Consider the following 15,431-nt stretch of genomic DNA (forward strand, 5'->3'; position numbering starts at 1 on the left):
AGAAGCACACCTGAATGAGTGAACGTTGTGAAAATGAGTAGTAGTTGTATCAACGGACAAACGTTGTACTGTAGTTTTGTGAAAAATTGTGGTTGAGTGCGATGTTGATGTCGTCGTCCCACATCTCGCTTGCCACTATTGCCACAGCACCCTCAACGAGTGCTGCGACCGTTGCCCCTCATTACCTTAACTGCTCCTTTCGAATCCACTTTGAGAGGCGGAACCAGTGACGGACTCCTGTAACCCGAACTTCTCTTCGCTTTTCAACCATGACTTCCATGGCGGATGTTCCGGTGTACATGTTACCTGGAGTGCCGGTGGTGCAACCGCCTCATCTCGAGGGTCTTTCAGATCCGTCTCTTTCAACTGAAATTTTACCAGGTCCACCTTCCCTGCTGTCTGTTCAGCAGGCTGCGCACAAGCGCGACCCAAAGAAACCAGGAGCTTTTGTGTCATATCTGCCAGCATCTGATCCGGGCTCCACTTACTCTGGATTAATGGCTTCCACTGCCCTCAGCGCCACCGATGCTGAAGGGCAACGACGCAAACGTGCTAGGGTCGACAAAGGGTAAGTCATCGTATTCCACCCGGCTCCGACACTAATCATCTTTGCTGTTGTGCTGTAAAAATGATCCACCCTCGTCCCCCTCCAAAATTTGCCACGTCGCTGCCCGCTTATCCCTCAAACAGAACCGCAAATGGAAGGGCTCAGCGTGCATCTGCTCGCAACTTGAACAGCAGTACTATTCCTCTGTCGGATCTCATCGTCCCTGAAGCATCTTCTCGTCAACCCAGTATACCCCCACTACCAGACTCCGACCCTTTTCCGATAAACCATGACTTTGACGAACTTTCAATTTCTCGAGCTACCTCTGCTCCTGCTCTCGATGAACCCTTGCCGCCCCAACTGCCTCCTCCAGTTGTATCAAATGGGAGAGGAAGACCGAGAAAAGACAAAGGAAAAGGAAAAGAGACGGAAAAACACTCTGTAAAGATCAAAGAAGAACCAATGGCCACGTACTCGCTCTCCCCTGACCCTTCACTTGGACTGGTGCGCATTTGGTCCCTTACTTACGACCATACCCCTCATTACTGTGTCATTTAGTTGAACGAAGATCACTGCTCATCTTGTCGGTCATTGGGTGCTCTGGTATACTGTGATGGATGCCCACGAGCCTTTCATCTCTGGTGTTTGGACCCACCAATGGAACCTGTGGACCTACCAGAACTTGGAGAGAGGTGGTTTTGTCCTAGCTGCACGATTCGAAAGGTGCGTTTGTTCTATTACTAGGACTTTGTACAAGGATTTCATCCCATGCCACAACAGCATCCGCCAAACAAACCACCACCTTCCTTCATGTCGCCCCTCATTCATCAAGCACAGACAAACATTCCGAAAGAATTTCAGCTTCCAGAGGATGTTAGAAGTTTTTTCAAGGATGGTATGTTTCTTCATGGCCGGTTTTGTCTCAAAGGTCTTATCGTCGATGAACTAGTTGCTACTGGTTCCAATGGGTGTTACGTTGATAGCTCAGAGATCAAACCACCTCGCCTGAAGTGAGAGTGAAATTCCACATGTCCCCATTCGTTACTCATGCCTATAGTCGTCACGGTCAACTTGAGGAGCGTGAACCTTACCGCCTCAAGGACAAGAACGGCGTCCCTGTGCTTTGCTTCCGTTGCGGAACGTCTACCCTTCCCAGCGTTGTTGATGTATCTGCTCCACCGGCAAAGCGTTCCAGGAGGTCAACCTCGTCCTCCCATAGTGCCACCCCCGAAGTTTGGAGATGCATGGTGTCTTGCGATTACTGCAGCCTTCACTGGCATTTAGATTGTCTCGACCCGCCTCTTGTGGCTATGCCTCCATTCAATAAGAAGTGGATGTGTCCCAACCACGCAGATCATGCTTTGGTAAGTTCTCACAGTCCTTTGGTTGGGCTTGCATAATTCACTGCGCTCCCAGCAACCCAAGCGTCGCGTTCCAAAGCAAAACCCACCCATGATAGACATAACAAAACCGCGCCAGTTTAATAATGGCAACATCGACATCGTCCACCCACAAGGCACTTCGATAGCAGAGAAGTTAGTCCTGGATGAAATCCTTATCAATGGTCGAAGATATAGGGTTCCGGAGAAAGTGATCATGCTCGATTTCTGGAATAAGATCAGTAAAGATCAGTATCTTGATCAAAGGTGTGTGTGTGGCATTGATAGGTGGCGGTCGTTAATGCGGAATAGGCCACCGGTGTCCGCGATGTCTTCGCCGCTTACATCCCTGAGCTCTTTGGATGATTTTGATGAAAGCATTGGCACATTACAAGAAGGTCCTCTTATCTCTCGAGATGAGTTGCATGCTGCTCAGGTAAGATCCGTTTGAGGGCTTCCATCATCACACCATTTCAGGGTTAACATGGCTTATAGGCATTGTGCAATTTCCAGCGAATGCTGACCATACAAACAGAACAGAGACATGGCCCTATCGGTAGTTCAAGGAATCTCGTTGATTCCAGTACACAAACGGAAGCAGAGTTACCGCCTACGATACCTTTGCCCCCGCAGGTGGAGGTATTGAGAGCGTCTACTAACAAGGCATGTTGACTAATTACCTGCATATCCATATCTGTGTCACTGAGGAAGGTTCTTGCAGCGCAAAGCACCTATGAAGTCCACTCTCCCTGCGGCCGAGAACAAGTCGTCAGTACAAACTCCTGACCAGTCGGCTCCGGTGCGGCCCAAGAGGACGCGAACTGCGGTAAAACAGGAGGCGGAGGAAATCAATCTACGTCTGCCTGATAACACCGAGAAGGTAGCAGAGTCTGTGAGTACTGTGGATATCTTCGGGTCTCCCACTTACGTGTATATGCCCCCGAATTTTGCAGCAGGGGAAGTCCACGAGAATTACTCGTCAACGCCGGAAGCCCAGACCTTCGGAAGCAGCGAAGGACGCCCAGGCGCCGGCATCTTGTTCCATGATCCGATCTGTGGGTCCTGATGCTTCTGACTTGAGTAGTGCTTCGGTATTGCCCACCTCCAATCCTCACAAAGTCAATACACCTATTACTCCCAAGGCCTCAGTCACAATCACCCAGTCTGCCCAGTCTGCCACTCCAACGTTGAAGATACGATTACCGCGACTGAGTGCTGTCAGCGCTGCAGTACACTCAAATGCTGCACCACCACCCACGGCACCTGTACACACTGCAGCAAACTCTAAGGAACCTCGCCCGAAGCGCCCATTACGACGACAGACTTCTGACACTGCTACTGTTTCTTTCAGCGGCACATCTTCGTCTGCAACTGATGGTGGTGACGAATTTGAGCCAAGCAAACCCAGTAAGATTTTCGTTTCTTGCTATACATCTGAGTTTTAATGTAGATAGGATATCTAGAACCTAGGCCAAAAAAGAGAATCCGTGGATGAGCTCTATGGACCATATGTTGCACGTTGACATGCAGTACAAAAGGGAGGGGTGTAGAAGATTATATATATCTTGTCACGTCAAACATAAATCTTGATAATGGCGTTTGTTTTGTTTGGCTATGTTAGGAATACATTGCAAAGCCAAAGTACACACGTACGTTCGACCAATCAATGACACGATGGTGCTATAACGTTATAACTCGTCCATTATTGTGTGTTGCGGTGCGGTTATCTTGTTGCTCTGCACCGCTTCGATGTTGCAACGTTGATGATCGACATTCCTTGTTACAGTTGGCTCATGTTCAAGAATCACAGCAAACATTGGTGTGCACAGTGCAGTTTTGCTTATGGTCGCCTCTTGAGCATGTACTGACTCTCACTGAATAAATTTTTCCTTGTAGTCACTCACATACACAAATAGCTTGTCTTCACCGCCGATTTTGGGCCCATTATCGTGTCGCTTGCATGATTCATCACCAATTCACTTCGCGAATGACAACCATTGAACACCATCTTTTACTTGTTGCTTTGGTTTCCATCGGGAAGTTACTGTGAACGTGTCCCATCAGATAACATCACCATCTCGGCCGAAAGATTCTTCAAACCATGCCGTGTTCATCGCCATATGTGCATGATACCCGACGCCGCGTCGCAACTTTGCAAGGCGCTCGGCAAACGGTCGATCAAGGCAATTACTGTATGCCTTTTCGCGATGCTCTCAGCCGATTGGCCTGCAATGAATCTGCAACCCTTCGGTATTCAAATCACGTATTTTTCATTCTCTTTGCAAGTTTCATCCGACTTTGGGACCGCCGACATTTTTCGATTGATTATGTTAGGAGGGGCTGTGTTCGCCTGCATGCATATACCCGACCTATCACACAGCCAGCCCGATGGAACCTGCAAAACATACTCGTCGGCACACCGGCACACTCAATAAGCACTCATCATGTTGTCTCACCAGCTGTGCATGAAACAAGCGACTCCGTTTGCCTGTATCAACAGCGAGATTTTGCCGAGAGGATACCGAGATGATGGAGGGGAAGAAGAAAGCCTAGGTAAGTCTAGCGGGGATGGAATCAATATGTATCATATTTGGCCCACTGCGCATCGACGTCGTTGTGTGTACAGGAATACTCAAACGTTCAAATATTGATCACAAAGTCAAGCCGAATTTCAGCATGCTTAACTAATATTCAATGGATCTTTACTCGATGGATCAACGGATCAACGGTTCTTTACTTGATGGATCCGCAGGCCCTTACTCGGTGGCTCAACGGCATGTTTCTATCTCCCGATTTGCGGAGCTCTCGCGATGTTGTTGACATATTTCCCACTATTACCGTCATTTGCCGTAGATATGGCTATGTAGGACCGCTTACTACCGGACGTCATTGTGCAATCCAAGTACTAATAGTCTGTCTTTTTACTCGGCTCGACAATGTCTCCGCCAGTCGTTCAGTACGTTGTTCCCAAGGAACCCACTATACTTGCAGGTCGTGAATATGTTGATCTTCCAGGTTACGACCTATGGCTACACTTTGTGAGTTTTACTCAGCTGATGGGTTCTCGGTCCCTCTGACAAGAGGAACATTTTTTAGGTGGACAATGTTCATGCATTCGATGGGTCCATTGACATCGAGCATTTCCACGACGCCCTGGCAAGCACTTTGCAAATGTACCCTCATGCCGCGGGGAAACTGTGCACAACCGGCGGTCGTTGGTTTGTGAGTGTTACAGAATCATGCATGGCCGGCCGAGACTCAAAGACTTCAGATCCAGCTGACAAATTCCGGACTGGCTGTTGAGGCCGAGGATCGCAAAGAAGAGTTGTCTACCTCTTTTATTCAAGGAGACTGGGTCATTCAAGACGACCTTTCTCCCTTGCTTAGCCAACCACCACCAGATGCTATCATCGTCAATGGTAGTGCTTCCCTGGTTCGTTTCAAGATAACAGCGTTCAAAGATAGGACATTTCTTGCGGTATCTTGGCACCACACTCTCGGTATGTCTTATACGTGACTCGTGAATCATTTTTTGAGTAGGGTGGGAAATGGCAGGAGATGCGGTGGCACTTTTTCGGTTCATGCAAACGTTGTCCATGTTCTACCAAAGGATCAAGCCAGATTTTTCTCCTCCAACTTTCGACAAATATCAGTACCGAACCCCGGAGCCATCTACGTCTTCAAACTTTCTTCAACTATTACCTCATTTGTGGGTCTCTTATCCTTTCGATGAGCTCGAGGCCAAATATGCCGAGGCCTGCGAGGATCTGGGAAACCTTAGATGGAGATTTCATGAACATCATCTTCATGCGCTCCACTCCATGCTCAGTGGCAATGAGGAGGGCTATCTTTCGTGGCACGATTGCCTCACAGCGTATGTCGTCACTCTACTGAACCGTTCTATGCCTAGGCCCATTCGCATGGTCACGAATGTTGCTAATGTGAGGCTTTCTTTCAACATTATAGATTGCTTCTGATCGCTAGACGCTGCAGTTTCGGCGTGTTGAAGCTCACTATATCGCAAGCAATGTTGCAGGAAATGTTATCCAAAATGTCTGTGGCACATTCCACGCAGCAAATATTTATTTATCTGTCCGTAGATCCCCACCGGCACCCTGCCATCTAATATGCGAGGTATCGCCATTGCTGTGCGGGAATCGATTGTTCGGTGCCGTGACCAGATGTTTCTTGAGGATTGGATGGCCGTGACAAGCGATATCATGCTAGCAACTGCCAATGCTGGGAAATATTTCTTCTTTGCTTCGCGTCCTGGCGTGATGACAATCAATTCTAATGTCGCGTATGAGTTTTCTGGGTCTTCCTCAAACACTCTCTCATGACTGTTTACTTGGCAGGATTGATTGGTGTGACGCTCACTTCGGGTTCCCTGATTCTTCCAGTTTTTTCACAACTGGGATGTCGAAGTTCTATTTTCGGCCCTTCAAATCGAACCCCACGCTATGCGATGGCACTTGGCGATCTCGAAAGGGCTCGATAGACGTATCTATGGGTGTTCCGAGAGTACTGAAGGCTAAGCTTGTAGACCGCCTGGCGTTGGATTTTGAGACGATCCTTTATCGGTCACCACGGGACACCGAGCTGCGAATGGATACCGGTGCCCAGCCAGGAGTGACACCATGAATATTAATTATGTATGCACCAGATACTTGTACACCATATACATAAGGAGTCTTTTTGTATTATTCATTGTTTCCGTAGTCTGTTCCAATTATCAGCCGTCACCTCCGCATATGCATGATTTTGAGGGAAATTGCATTCATTACAAAAGGAAGTGTGTATAAATATTGGCATAATGTATCTTGTTCTAGTGGTAACCGTCACTTGCGTCGGCAAGACTTCGAGCACGTCTCACAACACAACAGCGCATTGTAAAAAATGTGATTGACCATTACAAGTGCTAGAAATCTTGAGAGCATCAGAGTATGTATTACAGAGTGGTGAATGAATCGAAAATATGTTTATCGGTCCCACAAATGGTATTACTCAATCATGATCTAATAGTTACGCGAGTCGGACGACACAAGTGGCGGTGGATTACTCTGTAGCGCTTAGCATTTAAAGTTGTTCCTATCTATATTTGACCAATCATAACTTCCACTGAACCAGTGTACGATCTTATCATTGTGATGAATACACCTTTGAAGGATCTTGTTGAGGAGTGGCTTCGCCTTGATCCAGTGTGTGCTAGAGGCTGTTGCTTTGGATGTTGCTCACAGTTACTCTAGAATGAATCCACAAGAAAGGATGTGGAACATTTGTGGAATAATAACGCCGTTGGCGAGTTGGAACGACGTATGAGGTATGTTACCAACTAGCATTACGGTTCGGGCAAAGACATGCTGAGCATGAGACGCGCATAGGACACGCATAGAATTCGGCACCGCAGGTGTGGATGTTCATTGTTAGCTCAGCCTGATATTCTGAGGCTTTGCATTTACAAAGGTCTGAGGGGAAAGATGGAGGCCGGATGGTCTCGCATGAATGATCTGATCGTGATTCAGGCATCTCAGGTGGGTTGATCACTTGAAGATGTTAAAATCGTCGTGAATGCGACGTAACTAACCCCTTGCGACAGGGATTGTGCGCCTATGTCCTCGAACACATTCAGAATGCTGCTACCCGTGGAGTAGTCGTAGGACATGACCACCGGCACAACTCGGAGAGATGGGCTCAGCTTACTGCAGCTGCTTTCATCGCCAACAATGTCAAAGTTTACCTGCATAATGGACTTGTACATACTCCAATGTATGTTATCATCCCTTCTGCGGTTACTTCTGATATAGATCAACCGTACTCGAAGGGTTCCATTTTCCGTAAAAGCGCTCAATGCTGCCTGTGGAGTCATGATCACAGGTACGTTGCACTTTCCATTACGGAGTCGCACGCCTTCAAGCTGATTTCCGATCTAGCAAGCCACAACCCGAAGGTCAGGCAGACATTATGTGTTTGAAGTGTAGCTCATTTAATTTCTCCTATAGCAAGACAATGGCTACAAGGTTCGATCCTGATCAACTCCCGTGTCGCTCCACTTATCATTAGCTAGGTTTATTGGGAAAATGCAGTCCAAGTAAGACATGTGACTTGTGTTTCCATCCTTTATCACTGAGTGTGTTCTTCTTTTAGATCATCGGTCCGCATGATGTCGGAATTGCACAATCCATTATGCAACACTTGGAGCCCAGAGTGCATGATGCTTCTCGGATAATGGAATCGGACCTGTGCATTGATTGTACGGAGGAGATGAAAAAAGGGTACTTTCATTCTCTCAGCAATCTGCGCGCAAAGATGTTATCGTAAGTTGTTGGCTACCACTTGTCATTCTGACCCTATTGAGTCACCAGATTTGACGGAGCTTCAGTGGCGTTCGTAAATACATCTATGCATGGCGTTGGGGATCCATTTGCATCTAAAGCCTTCGAGATTGCCGGATTTTCGCCTTATACACCTGTTAAGGAACAGCAGCATCCAGATCCCGAATTTCCAACGGCGAAGTTCCCAAACCCTGAAGAAAAGGGTAATGACTACCCCCTTTTCTGTAATTATAGCTCTGACGACGAAGCTTGCAGGCGCACTCGTATGTTGAAATTTATGTGTTTGGAGCACCGGCTAACTTGTTTTCAGGATCTAGCTATAGCTACGGCGGACGCTAAGGGGGCATTGTATGTTCTTGCACAGGACCCAGACGCAGATCGCTTCTCTGCAGCTGAAAATTGGTATGCATGAGGCTTTTTGTACTGGCTGACTTCATTAGAGATCGATCTATAGTGATGGAAAGTGGGTAACATTTACTGGTGATCAGCTCGGAACATTGTTTGCCTATCATGTATTCGAGACCTACAAGGCCTCCAGCAAGCCAATAGGTCAGTTCGGCATGATTCGTTGCCAGCCAGCCTGAACATATCTTTAGGCAAGTTGGCCATGGTTGCTTCAACAGTCAGCTCCAAGATGGTTGAAGCCATGGCGCAAATTGAAGGGTTTCGCTTTGTCGATTGTCTCACAGGTGTGCACTGCATAATAGGGTTTCTGTGAGGCGCTGGAAACGACTCATGCCGTTCTAGGCTTCAAGTTCATTGGCAACACTGCTTTAGATCTTGTCCAGGCCGGATACGAAGTACCTTTTGGATACGAGGAAGCCATAGGGTACATGTTTGGTTCTGAAATTAGAGATAAAGATGGGGTGGCCGCAACTGTAAGTGACCCTGCTAACCGTTTTACTTCTTTCTCACCAAGATCGTCTAGATGGTATTTGCACAACTTGCTGCAAGCTTACGAGCACGAGGCACCACAGTGTCCGCACATTTACAAGAATTATATCGAAGGTGAGCCGTCCTCATCATTGTCGTGGCCACGAGTTTATCGTAAACCAAGATATGGATATTTCGAGGTCCGTATACACTCGTCCATCGCCGTAGATATCATCTCATGGATTCTGCAAAGACGAGCAACAGCTATTTCGTCTGTACTGACCCTCTTGTCATCGAGAATATCTTTAGGAAGATTCGCTCTTCTGGTGATATGGTATCATTCCGCGTGATTAGAATGGCAGGAAATAAACGTCATTATTGACAGGGCTCATCTCAAGGACGTTCCTATCCATCCTCAATTGGCGGGTTGCGAATACGGAGCGTTGTCGATCTAACGGAAGGGCACGGTTATGATAGCACGAACGCACCCACTTATCAACCCAAATTACCGTTGTCCTTAGGACATATGATGCAGTTCAGAGCATCATCCGATTCAGATGACTCTGGGATCGTCTTGACAATTAGGTGAGCCAAGGTGACTGTAGTTGCAACTCGTGCCATGTTCATTTTCTGCACAGGACAAGTGGGACCGAACCAAAGGTAAATGCTCTTAGATGTCTTCATATAGTGATGTCTGAGCTTCCCCGCATCAACCTGCCTAGATCAAGTACTACCTCGAAGGCAGTGGTAGCAACCGCCAAGTTGTGCACAGCTTACTTGGTGGTGTAGTGGATGATCTAGCAGAAGATTGGATGAATGCCGCTGAGAACGGACTAGGCCGGCCATGATTTAAATGTTGTAAACCCAATTCGTGTTGTTTGTCGCATTATGCTGTACTGTAGCCACAAAGCTCAAGCGCTCGCGCAAGTTGAAGTCCCCAAGGCTTTGTTTTGATGATCGGGTTTCTCCCTGTCATTCTCGTGGTAAGGTGTCAAGTTGAAGTGTGATAGCATGACTTGGCATGGATCCGCAAGATGCACTAGAACGAGAAATTCTTTTCTTCCGAATAGGTTGCCCTTGTGCGCAGGCATTGTCAATAATTCCCACTTGTACCGAACAAGTCGGATAGGATGCTCCGCAGCCACTTATGTCCGGATGTTTGCGGGAACCGCTAGTATTGCTGGGGTCTTACGAATGATGTGCAAGGCTAATTCAGTGACCAAATAGAATCGAAGAAAGGAAGTTGAATCATGGCGATCTCTTCCTTCGACTAGCATCAAGCCTCTTCGACCTTTCCCATATGTCAACGGTGACTTCCCGCTCAAGCATAGACGCCGCTAGTAATCTGTCTCAAACATGGACATGACAATCAAATAGATATCAGTGAGAGACTCCGCACCTTGCCACCTTCATCAAGTGAATAAGATCGTCTGCTGTTATAGATGAGTCTTCTTGGCGTTGACGCACAAAGTCTTCTTGAATGTGCTGCTTGAAAGTCAGCCATGTAAGACACGGTATCCGATATCGCACACACCCGCGACGTCTCCTCTGCAACTTGAACAGTCCCAAAACAACGTTTTGCGGCTGCCAGGAAAGAACGGTATGCCGCCAGCTTCACGGTATCGGGTATCTTTATCTGGTCTCTCGGTTTATACAGATTGTCCTTGAGCGAGGGTTTTGTTTCCAAAGGTACAGTGAATCCCGTCTGTCATGGAAGAAGGTGCGAGTAAGTGTCTTGGAGTTATAATGAAGGTCGATATCTGTATTACCTGGAAGAAGGCACTTTTCCGACCATCACATAACACAATCGTTACTATGTCTGTTGAAAATGAAAATTTACTGAATGGGAATGAGTACTCGAGCGTTTGAGCATCCATGACTTCCTGGACAGCCCTAATGTTCATGATGCCTGCAAAGCCATATTAACATAAGATGCCAGAGCCAGAAGGTACCGTTGGACTTGATACCTTTTTCTACAAGCTTGCCCTCTCGCACACCATTCTCTGTTAGCAGTAAGGCGGTCCCTTGAGGGACCTGCAAATAGCCCGAGTGCAAATCTTCATCCTTGCTTTCAGGACTGAAATTTTCCTTGTTAAGAAGATCCAGGGAGAGGGGCACCGTAAGATACTGCGGTAGCAAGTCAGAAAGTACATGGTGAAGGGTAGGTAGTGCGGGTGATGACGGTGTGGGTGAAGGAAAGCGTGATAAAGTGAGGGACGGAGGTAGGAGGGGTGTGGTCCGAGTGTAGCTGTATCTGGTATGAGGCGAACTCGTTTGAGAGATAAGGCAAAACTGACACTTTTGCGGAAAGTTCGAGAACAAGCCAATGTGCTGCATCTTCATCGCCCCCAAGGGCCTCTTCGGCAATCCATTTGATGAGATCTTCTCGAACAGTCGCTAACTCTTCTGTGTGCGACGCATCACCTGTAGATTGCGGTTTATGGCACAGAACATGAAGTGATGGGACCATCGGAGAAGAATCAGCTTCTGGATCAAGACTGCACCGAATTGAGCATCAGTCGCAAAGATGGTTTGTACACTCACAACTCAGACGTCAAAATTCCGATAAACGTAACGACGTCAGTAGCTTTGAGTGACTGAGCGGCCTCGTTGTCATAAATCTAACGAATCACGAATGAGCCGAATTTTTGGTGAATTATGCGTATCTACCTTGATTTGGACGCCGATATGGGGCGCATTTGGCACGGGAAATTTATGAGGTTGTGGTGGACTTTGACTAGAAGAGCTACCTGAGAAGGTCAGACTTAAGCACCTCAATTCAGCACGCCGAACATACCGCAATGCGATCTGTCAGTCAACTCTTCTGTTCTCCAATCAGTCTGCCCTGGCACCGTCACGGCCCATAAAGTAGTAGCCTCTCTAAGGTCACAGTAATCAAAACTCGAAGGCCATTCACTAGCAGGTATGTTCTGTGAGATTCCCCAACCACCACATTTATTTTCGTTCAAGCTTGCGAGATACATCTCCGGTGAAGGCGAAGTGTCCTGTACCATGCCATGAAATCGCACCAAAGATCTATGTGTGAATGATTCAGGGGGATGGTTCACATCCAACGGAAGGACCTAGTAGCATCAGGATCAATAACGGTGGTGTCACTGCAAAGATTCCATAGATCCCAACCTCGCGAAGGGTATCATCGGAATTTAGAAAGACATCCGAAAAATGGCGAGCGACGACAGCGGGGAATTGATTGACATCTCCGGTGTGCTCCTCAAAAAGTTCTTGGACTGCTTTTGTAGGATTGTTGATAGCATCTATGAGAAAAGCGGATACCATGATGAATAACGCAACACTGGTTTGCGGCGGGCGGTTAGAACTTAGTACTGTTTCAGCGACGCGCCTCCACGCATAGCCGTTCGGTGTTACCTAAGCATTCGGCTGCATCATCCGTGGCTGCGCCAAAGCGACTTGTACTACCACGACAACCATGCCTCTCTTCAACCGCTCAAAGAAGCGTGGTGACTCCTCCGACAATGGACAAGATCAGGACGGAGGGCGTAAGAAGGAGAAAGGAAGCTGGAGGAAACCAGCAAGTTAGTACACCTGCTCCAGAAATCTTGAGAAGACTCTGACATCTGGTTATTACGCTAGATACTGCGTTCAAACAGCAGCGTCTCAAGGCGTGGCAGCCTATCTTGACGCCGAAAACTGTTCTCCCAACGCTATTCATTATCGGGATCATCTTTGCACCGATAGGTGGCTTGTTGGTGTGGGGTAGCAGTCTTGTGAGTTCTAGGTCAGCTTGTGCTGTTCAATATCTACAACTGTGCTCGAAAAGGTGTCGGAAATGACGTTCGACTATACGACTTGCTGGAATCAGTCAAGTTCGACGTCACTAACCAACCTCACCTTCACGAGCATGCCCTACACATATAACCTACGATCATCAGACTCAGGCAAAACAATCACACCTCCCTCATTCGCTTACTACTATAATGACTTAGCACCGGAGGACCAGAAGCATTCATGCTACATCGATTTTACCGTCGTATCTGACCTGGCTGCCCCAGTGTTTCAGTATTACAAGCTCACTAACTTCTACCAGAACAACCGTCGATATGTCCAGAGTTTAGACACCTCTCAATTGCAGGGCAGCTATGTCTCTCCGAGTACTCTCAGCGGTAGTAATTGCAACCCTCTCAGCCTCAATGCGGACGGAAAAGCTATCTACCCCTGCGGATTGATCGCTAACTCCGTTTTTAATGGTGCGTCTCAGAGTACAATACAGTGTCTGGGAATCTGATGACCTAATGTTGTACAGACACCTTCTCTGGGTTTGCATCGTCAGACAACCTCTATTATAATTTCTCACAATCTGGCATCGCCTGGCCCGGCGAGGCTAAGAAATACAGCGCCACGTCGGGTTACACCAATAACCTGGATGAGGTCGTACCTCCTCCGAACTGGGTGCTGCGCTACCCAAGCTACCCCAACGCCAGTTCCATACCAAACCTGCAAGAGGACGAGCACTTCCAGAACTGGATGCGGACGGCGGGTTTGCCGACGTTCACTAAACTTTATGGGCGCAACGACACTGCCACCCTGCCTGCGGGCCAATATCAAGTCCTTGTCTATATGAGTATGACCGTCGTCCCTGTGCCTGCTTCTGTTCCTGACTGTTGTACTTGCTTTCAGATTATCCGGTTCAGGGCTACAAGGGAACAAAATCCCTCGTCATTTCTACAGTGTCTTGGATAGGTGGGAAGAACCCATTCTTGGGTTGGGCTTACGTTGCAGCATCGTGTGTCTTTGTGTTCCTTGCATTAGCGGGCACTATCCGACACCTTCTCAAACCGAGGTATGGTTCTTTTTCATGTATCATGGGACTATGACTAAATGCGCTGCAGACGTTTGGGAGATATGTCATTGCTGTCTTGGAACCGATAGAGCATGTTGGATTTTACGAACACTCGTATGTACCGGAGGGTGGCCGATTTGACCCTGTAATATCATTCCATGAACTTAACCCGCTGCACATCATATTTTATCTATTTTATGCGGCGAAGGGGTATAGCCGATGCCGTCGCAGCTTATAATGACGAAACCTGATGGATTCTGCTGGAGATGAAACGTAGCGCCGGTCATTTGTTCCGCTATCTTTATTGCAGTTCTGTGGGTGGAAAGATTCGAGTCAAGGTAGATGAATGTCGAAAATGCCACCTCACATTGTGTGATCTGTGAGAGGTCCCGTCTTGATTGTTGAGTGGCCCTTTGCTAGAGCTATGAAGATAATAATCTGGTCCTGAGGTTCAAGATTTAGCGGATTGGACTCTAATCGAGGAAAATCTCTGACCTGTAGATGCTCATCGACGCATCCATCATGACGAAGATTACGAAGGAGCTCCTCTGCAGCTTCTTTTCCAATTTCCTCTGGATCCCTGCTCTTTGTCGAAACTGAAGATCCGCCTATCACGCACCCATTGCCAGTCTCAGCGAATACTAAGATTCCCCCTCCACTGCCGAACGCCTCTTCCTGGGTTTCTCTGACCGCGTCAATCCGGATAATAGCAGAAGAAACACCTGCAGCGAGTAGTATAGCACACGCAGCGTTTCTCATGCGTTCGGCAATAATGAAAGGAAGCCCTCCGACCCGTGCTTCACCTCTGATGAGCTGAACAGGGCCCCTCTCTGTGAGGGTTACTGGAGGAAGTGCTTTTGTGAGGGAGGGGACACTACAAAACACGGCTCCGCCTCCCTTTGGGAAGTAACCTCGTCGTATGATGTTGAGCGCGATGTCCAGGCCGAAATGCCGTTTCATGAAGGGCAAGAAAACATGCTGGGTATAATCTATCTGAGGAGCTTGGATTGCATTTGTCCCTCCGCGGAGAGTTAGTTGGGAAGGCGGAGTGGGCGAAGAAGAAAATAGTAAACACGGCAAGGAGACTTGGAGAAGCAAGGTTGTCGAGCCCGCTGTTCCGGGATCAGCAGTTAATATTTTAGGTAGTTCTATTTTCCCGGGTTTGAAGGTGACGCTGGTCGATGACAAGTGCACGCCCTCTGTTTCGGCTGAACAGATGGCGGCTGCAAGAATGATCCCTAGAGTCCGTGTTAGCCACACTGAGATACGAAGCTGATAGTACATACCTGCTTCATGCTGTTTTCGGAGGCCCGGAGGTTTTCGATTATGGCGAACGTTTGGGATGGATATCGGTTTTGACAATAGTGCAGAGAGAGCGACGGCGTTGCGAAGGATCTGTCCACCACCTTCACCAAAGCTTCCATCAATATGCACCAGATTATGCGCGATGGTGGAAGTCATGATTGTGTTCCAAATCGGGG

The 15,431-nt window shown here is 47.8% G+C and overlaps 5 protein-coding genes across 5 annotated transcripts; 3 read left to right on the forward strand and 2 right to left on the reverse strand.

The window, feature by feature from the left end:
* Positions 1-269: 269 nt before the first annotated feature.
* On the forward strand, positions 270-6,567 carry F5147DRAFT_743608 (uncharacterized protein; the record flags this gene model as incomplete). The annotated part of the gene is made up of 20 exons (XM_041439612.1): positions 270-568; positions 691-1,051; positions 1,106-1,270; positions 1,328-1,442; positions 1,497-1,557; positions 1,605-1,911; positions 1,964-2,193; positions 2,239-2,362; positions 2,422-2,559; positions 2,648-2,818; positions 2,883-3,044; positions 3,069-3,333; positions 3,397-3,437; positions 4,884-4,964; positions 5,023-5,148; positions 5,198-5,426; positions 5,467-5,867; positions 5,920-5,979; positions 6,027-6,226; positions 6,282-6,567. 20 exons carry the CDS (start codon positions 270-272, stop codon positions 6,565-6,567), a joined length of 3,822 nt encoding a protein of 1,273 aa, XP_041296794.1.
* Positions 6,568-7,020: 453 nt separating this feature from the next.
* On the forward strand, positions 7,021-10,088 carry F5147DRAFT_676198 (uncharacterized protein). Its single transcript, XM_041435997.1, has 22 exons — positions 7,021-7,124; positions 7,173-7,246; positions 7,308-7,333; positions 7,390-7,457; positions 7,523-7,692; positions 7,748-7,800; positions 7,857-7,873; positions 7,926-7,943; positions 7,991-8,014; positions 8,071-8,240; positions 8,289-8,461; positions 8,514-8,521; positions 8,569-8,660; positions 8,713-8,807; positions 8,855-8,947; positions 9,006-9,136; positions 9,187-9,266; positions 9,316-9,331; positions 9,385-9,465; positions 9,517-9,716; positions 9,770-9,791; positions 9,854-10,088. Exons 1-22 carry the CDS (start codon positions 7,074-7,076, stop codon positions 9,977-9,979), a joined length of 1,788 nt encoding a protein of 595 aa, XP_041296795.1. The 5' UTR covers positions 7,021-7,073; the 3' UTR covers positions 9,980-10,088.
* Positions 10,089-10,232: 144 nt separating this feature from the next.
* Positions 10,233-12,464, reverse strand: F5147DRAFT_676201 (putative alanine racemase-domain-containing protein). Its single transcript, XM_041435998.1, has 10 exons — positions 12,273-12,464; positions 11,929-12,214; positions 11,802-11,881; positions 11,676-11,752; positions 11,429-11,629; positions 11,099-11,379; positions 10,901-11,040; positions 10,666-10,836; positions 10,531-10,616; positions 10,233-10,476 (listed from the first exon to the last, which is right to left on the reverse strand). Exons 1-10 carry the CDS (start codon positions 12,426-12,428, stop codon positions 10,380-10,382), a joined length of 1,575 nt encoding a protein of 524 aa, XP_041296796.1. The 5' UTR covers positions 12,429-12,464; the 3' UTR covers positions 10,233-10,379.
* A 4-nt stretch (positions 12,465-12,468) lies between these two features.
* F5147DRAFT_409862 (ligand-effect modulator 3 family) lies at positions 12,469-14,397 on the forward strand. The gene is made up of 6 exons (XM_041429656.1): positions 12,469-12,685; positions 12,744-12,877; positions 12,931-13,357; positions 13,414-13,731; positions 13,788-13,950; positions 14,000-14,397. Exons 1-6 carry the CDS (start codon positions 12,580-12,582, stop codon positions 14,037-14,039), a joined length of 1,188 nt encoding a protein of 395 aa, XP_041296797.1. The 5' UTR covers positions 12,469-12,579; the 3' UTR covers positions 14,040-14,397.
* Positions 14,130-15,411, reverse strand: F5147DRAFT_569706 (RNA 3'-terminal phosphate cyclase domain-containing protein; the record flags this gene model as incomplete). The annotated part of the gene is made up of 4 exons (XM_041430961.1): positions 14,130-14,262; positions 14,318-14,394; positions 14,446-15,188; positions 15,237-15,411. 4 exons carry the CDS (start codon positions 15,409-15,411, stop codon positions 14,130-14,132), a joined length of 1,128 nt encoding a protein of 375 aa, XP_041296798.1.
* Positions 15,412-15,431: the final 20 nt, after the last annotated feature.

Source organism: Suillus discolor, assembly GCF_016758755.1.
Source record: "Suillus discolor strain FC423 chromosome Unknown F5147scaffold_8, whole genome shotgun sequence".
In the NCBI taxonomy this organism is placed as follows: domain Eukaryota; kingdom Fungi; phylum Basidiomycota; class Agaricomycetes; order Boletales; family Suillaceae; genus Suillus; species Suillus discolor.

Coding starts and splice junctions, on each gene's coding strand:
- F5147DRAFT_409862 (XM_041429656.1), top strand. CDS start 12,580: ATGCCTCTCTTCAACCGCTCAAAGAAGCGTGGTGACTCCTCCGACAAT. Junction 12,686..12,743: donor AAGCTGGAGGAAACCAGCAA/GTTAGTACACCT, acceptor TTATTACGCTAG/ATACTGCGTTCAAACAGCAG. Junction 12,878..12,930: donor TGGTGTGGGGTAGCAGTCTT/GTGAGTTCTAGG, acceptor GTGCTCGAAAAG/GTGTCGGAAATGACGTTCGA.
- F5147DRAFT_676198 (XM_041435997.1), top strand. CDS start 7,074: ATGAATACACCTTTGAAGGATCTTGTTGAGGAGTGGCTTCGCCTTGAT. Junction 7,247..7,307: donor GAGTTGGAACGACGTATGAG/GTATGTTACCAA, acceptor AGACGCGCATAG/GACACGCATAGAATTCGGCA. Junction 7,693..7,747: donor GGACTTGTACATACTCCAAT/GTATGTTATCAT, acceptor CCGTACTCGAAG/GGTTCCATTTTCCGTAAAAG.
- F5147DRAFT_676201 (XM_041435998.1), bottom strand. CDS start 12,428: ATGGTATCCGCTTTTCTCATAGATGCTATCAACAATCCTACAAAAGCA. Junction 11,630..11,675: donor GGAATTTTGACGTCTGAGTT/GTGAGTGTACAA, acceptor AATTCGGTGCAG/TCTTGATCCAGAAGCTGATT. Junction 11,380..11,428: donor CTCGAACTTTCCGCAAAAGT/GTCAGTTTTGCC, acceptor TACCAGATACAG/CTACACTCGGACCACACCCC.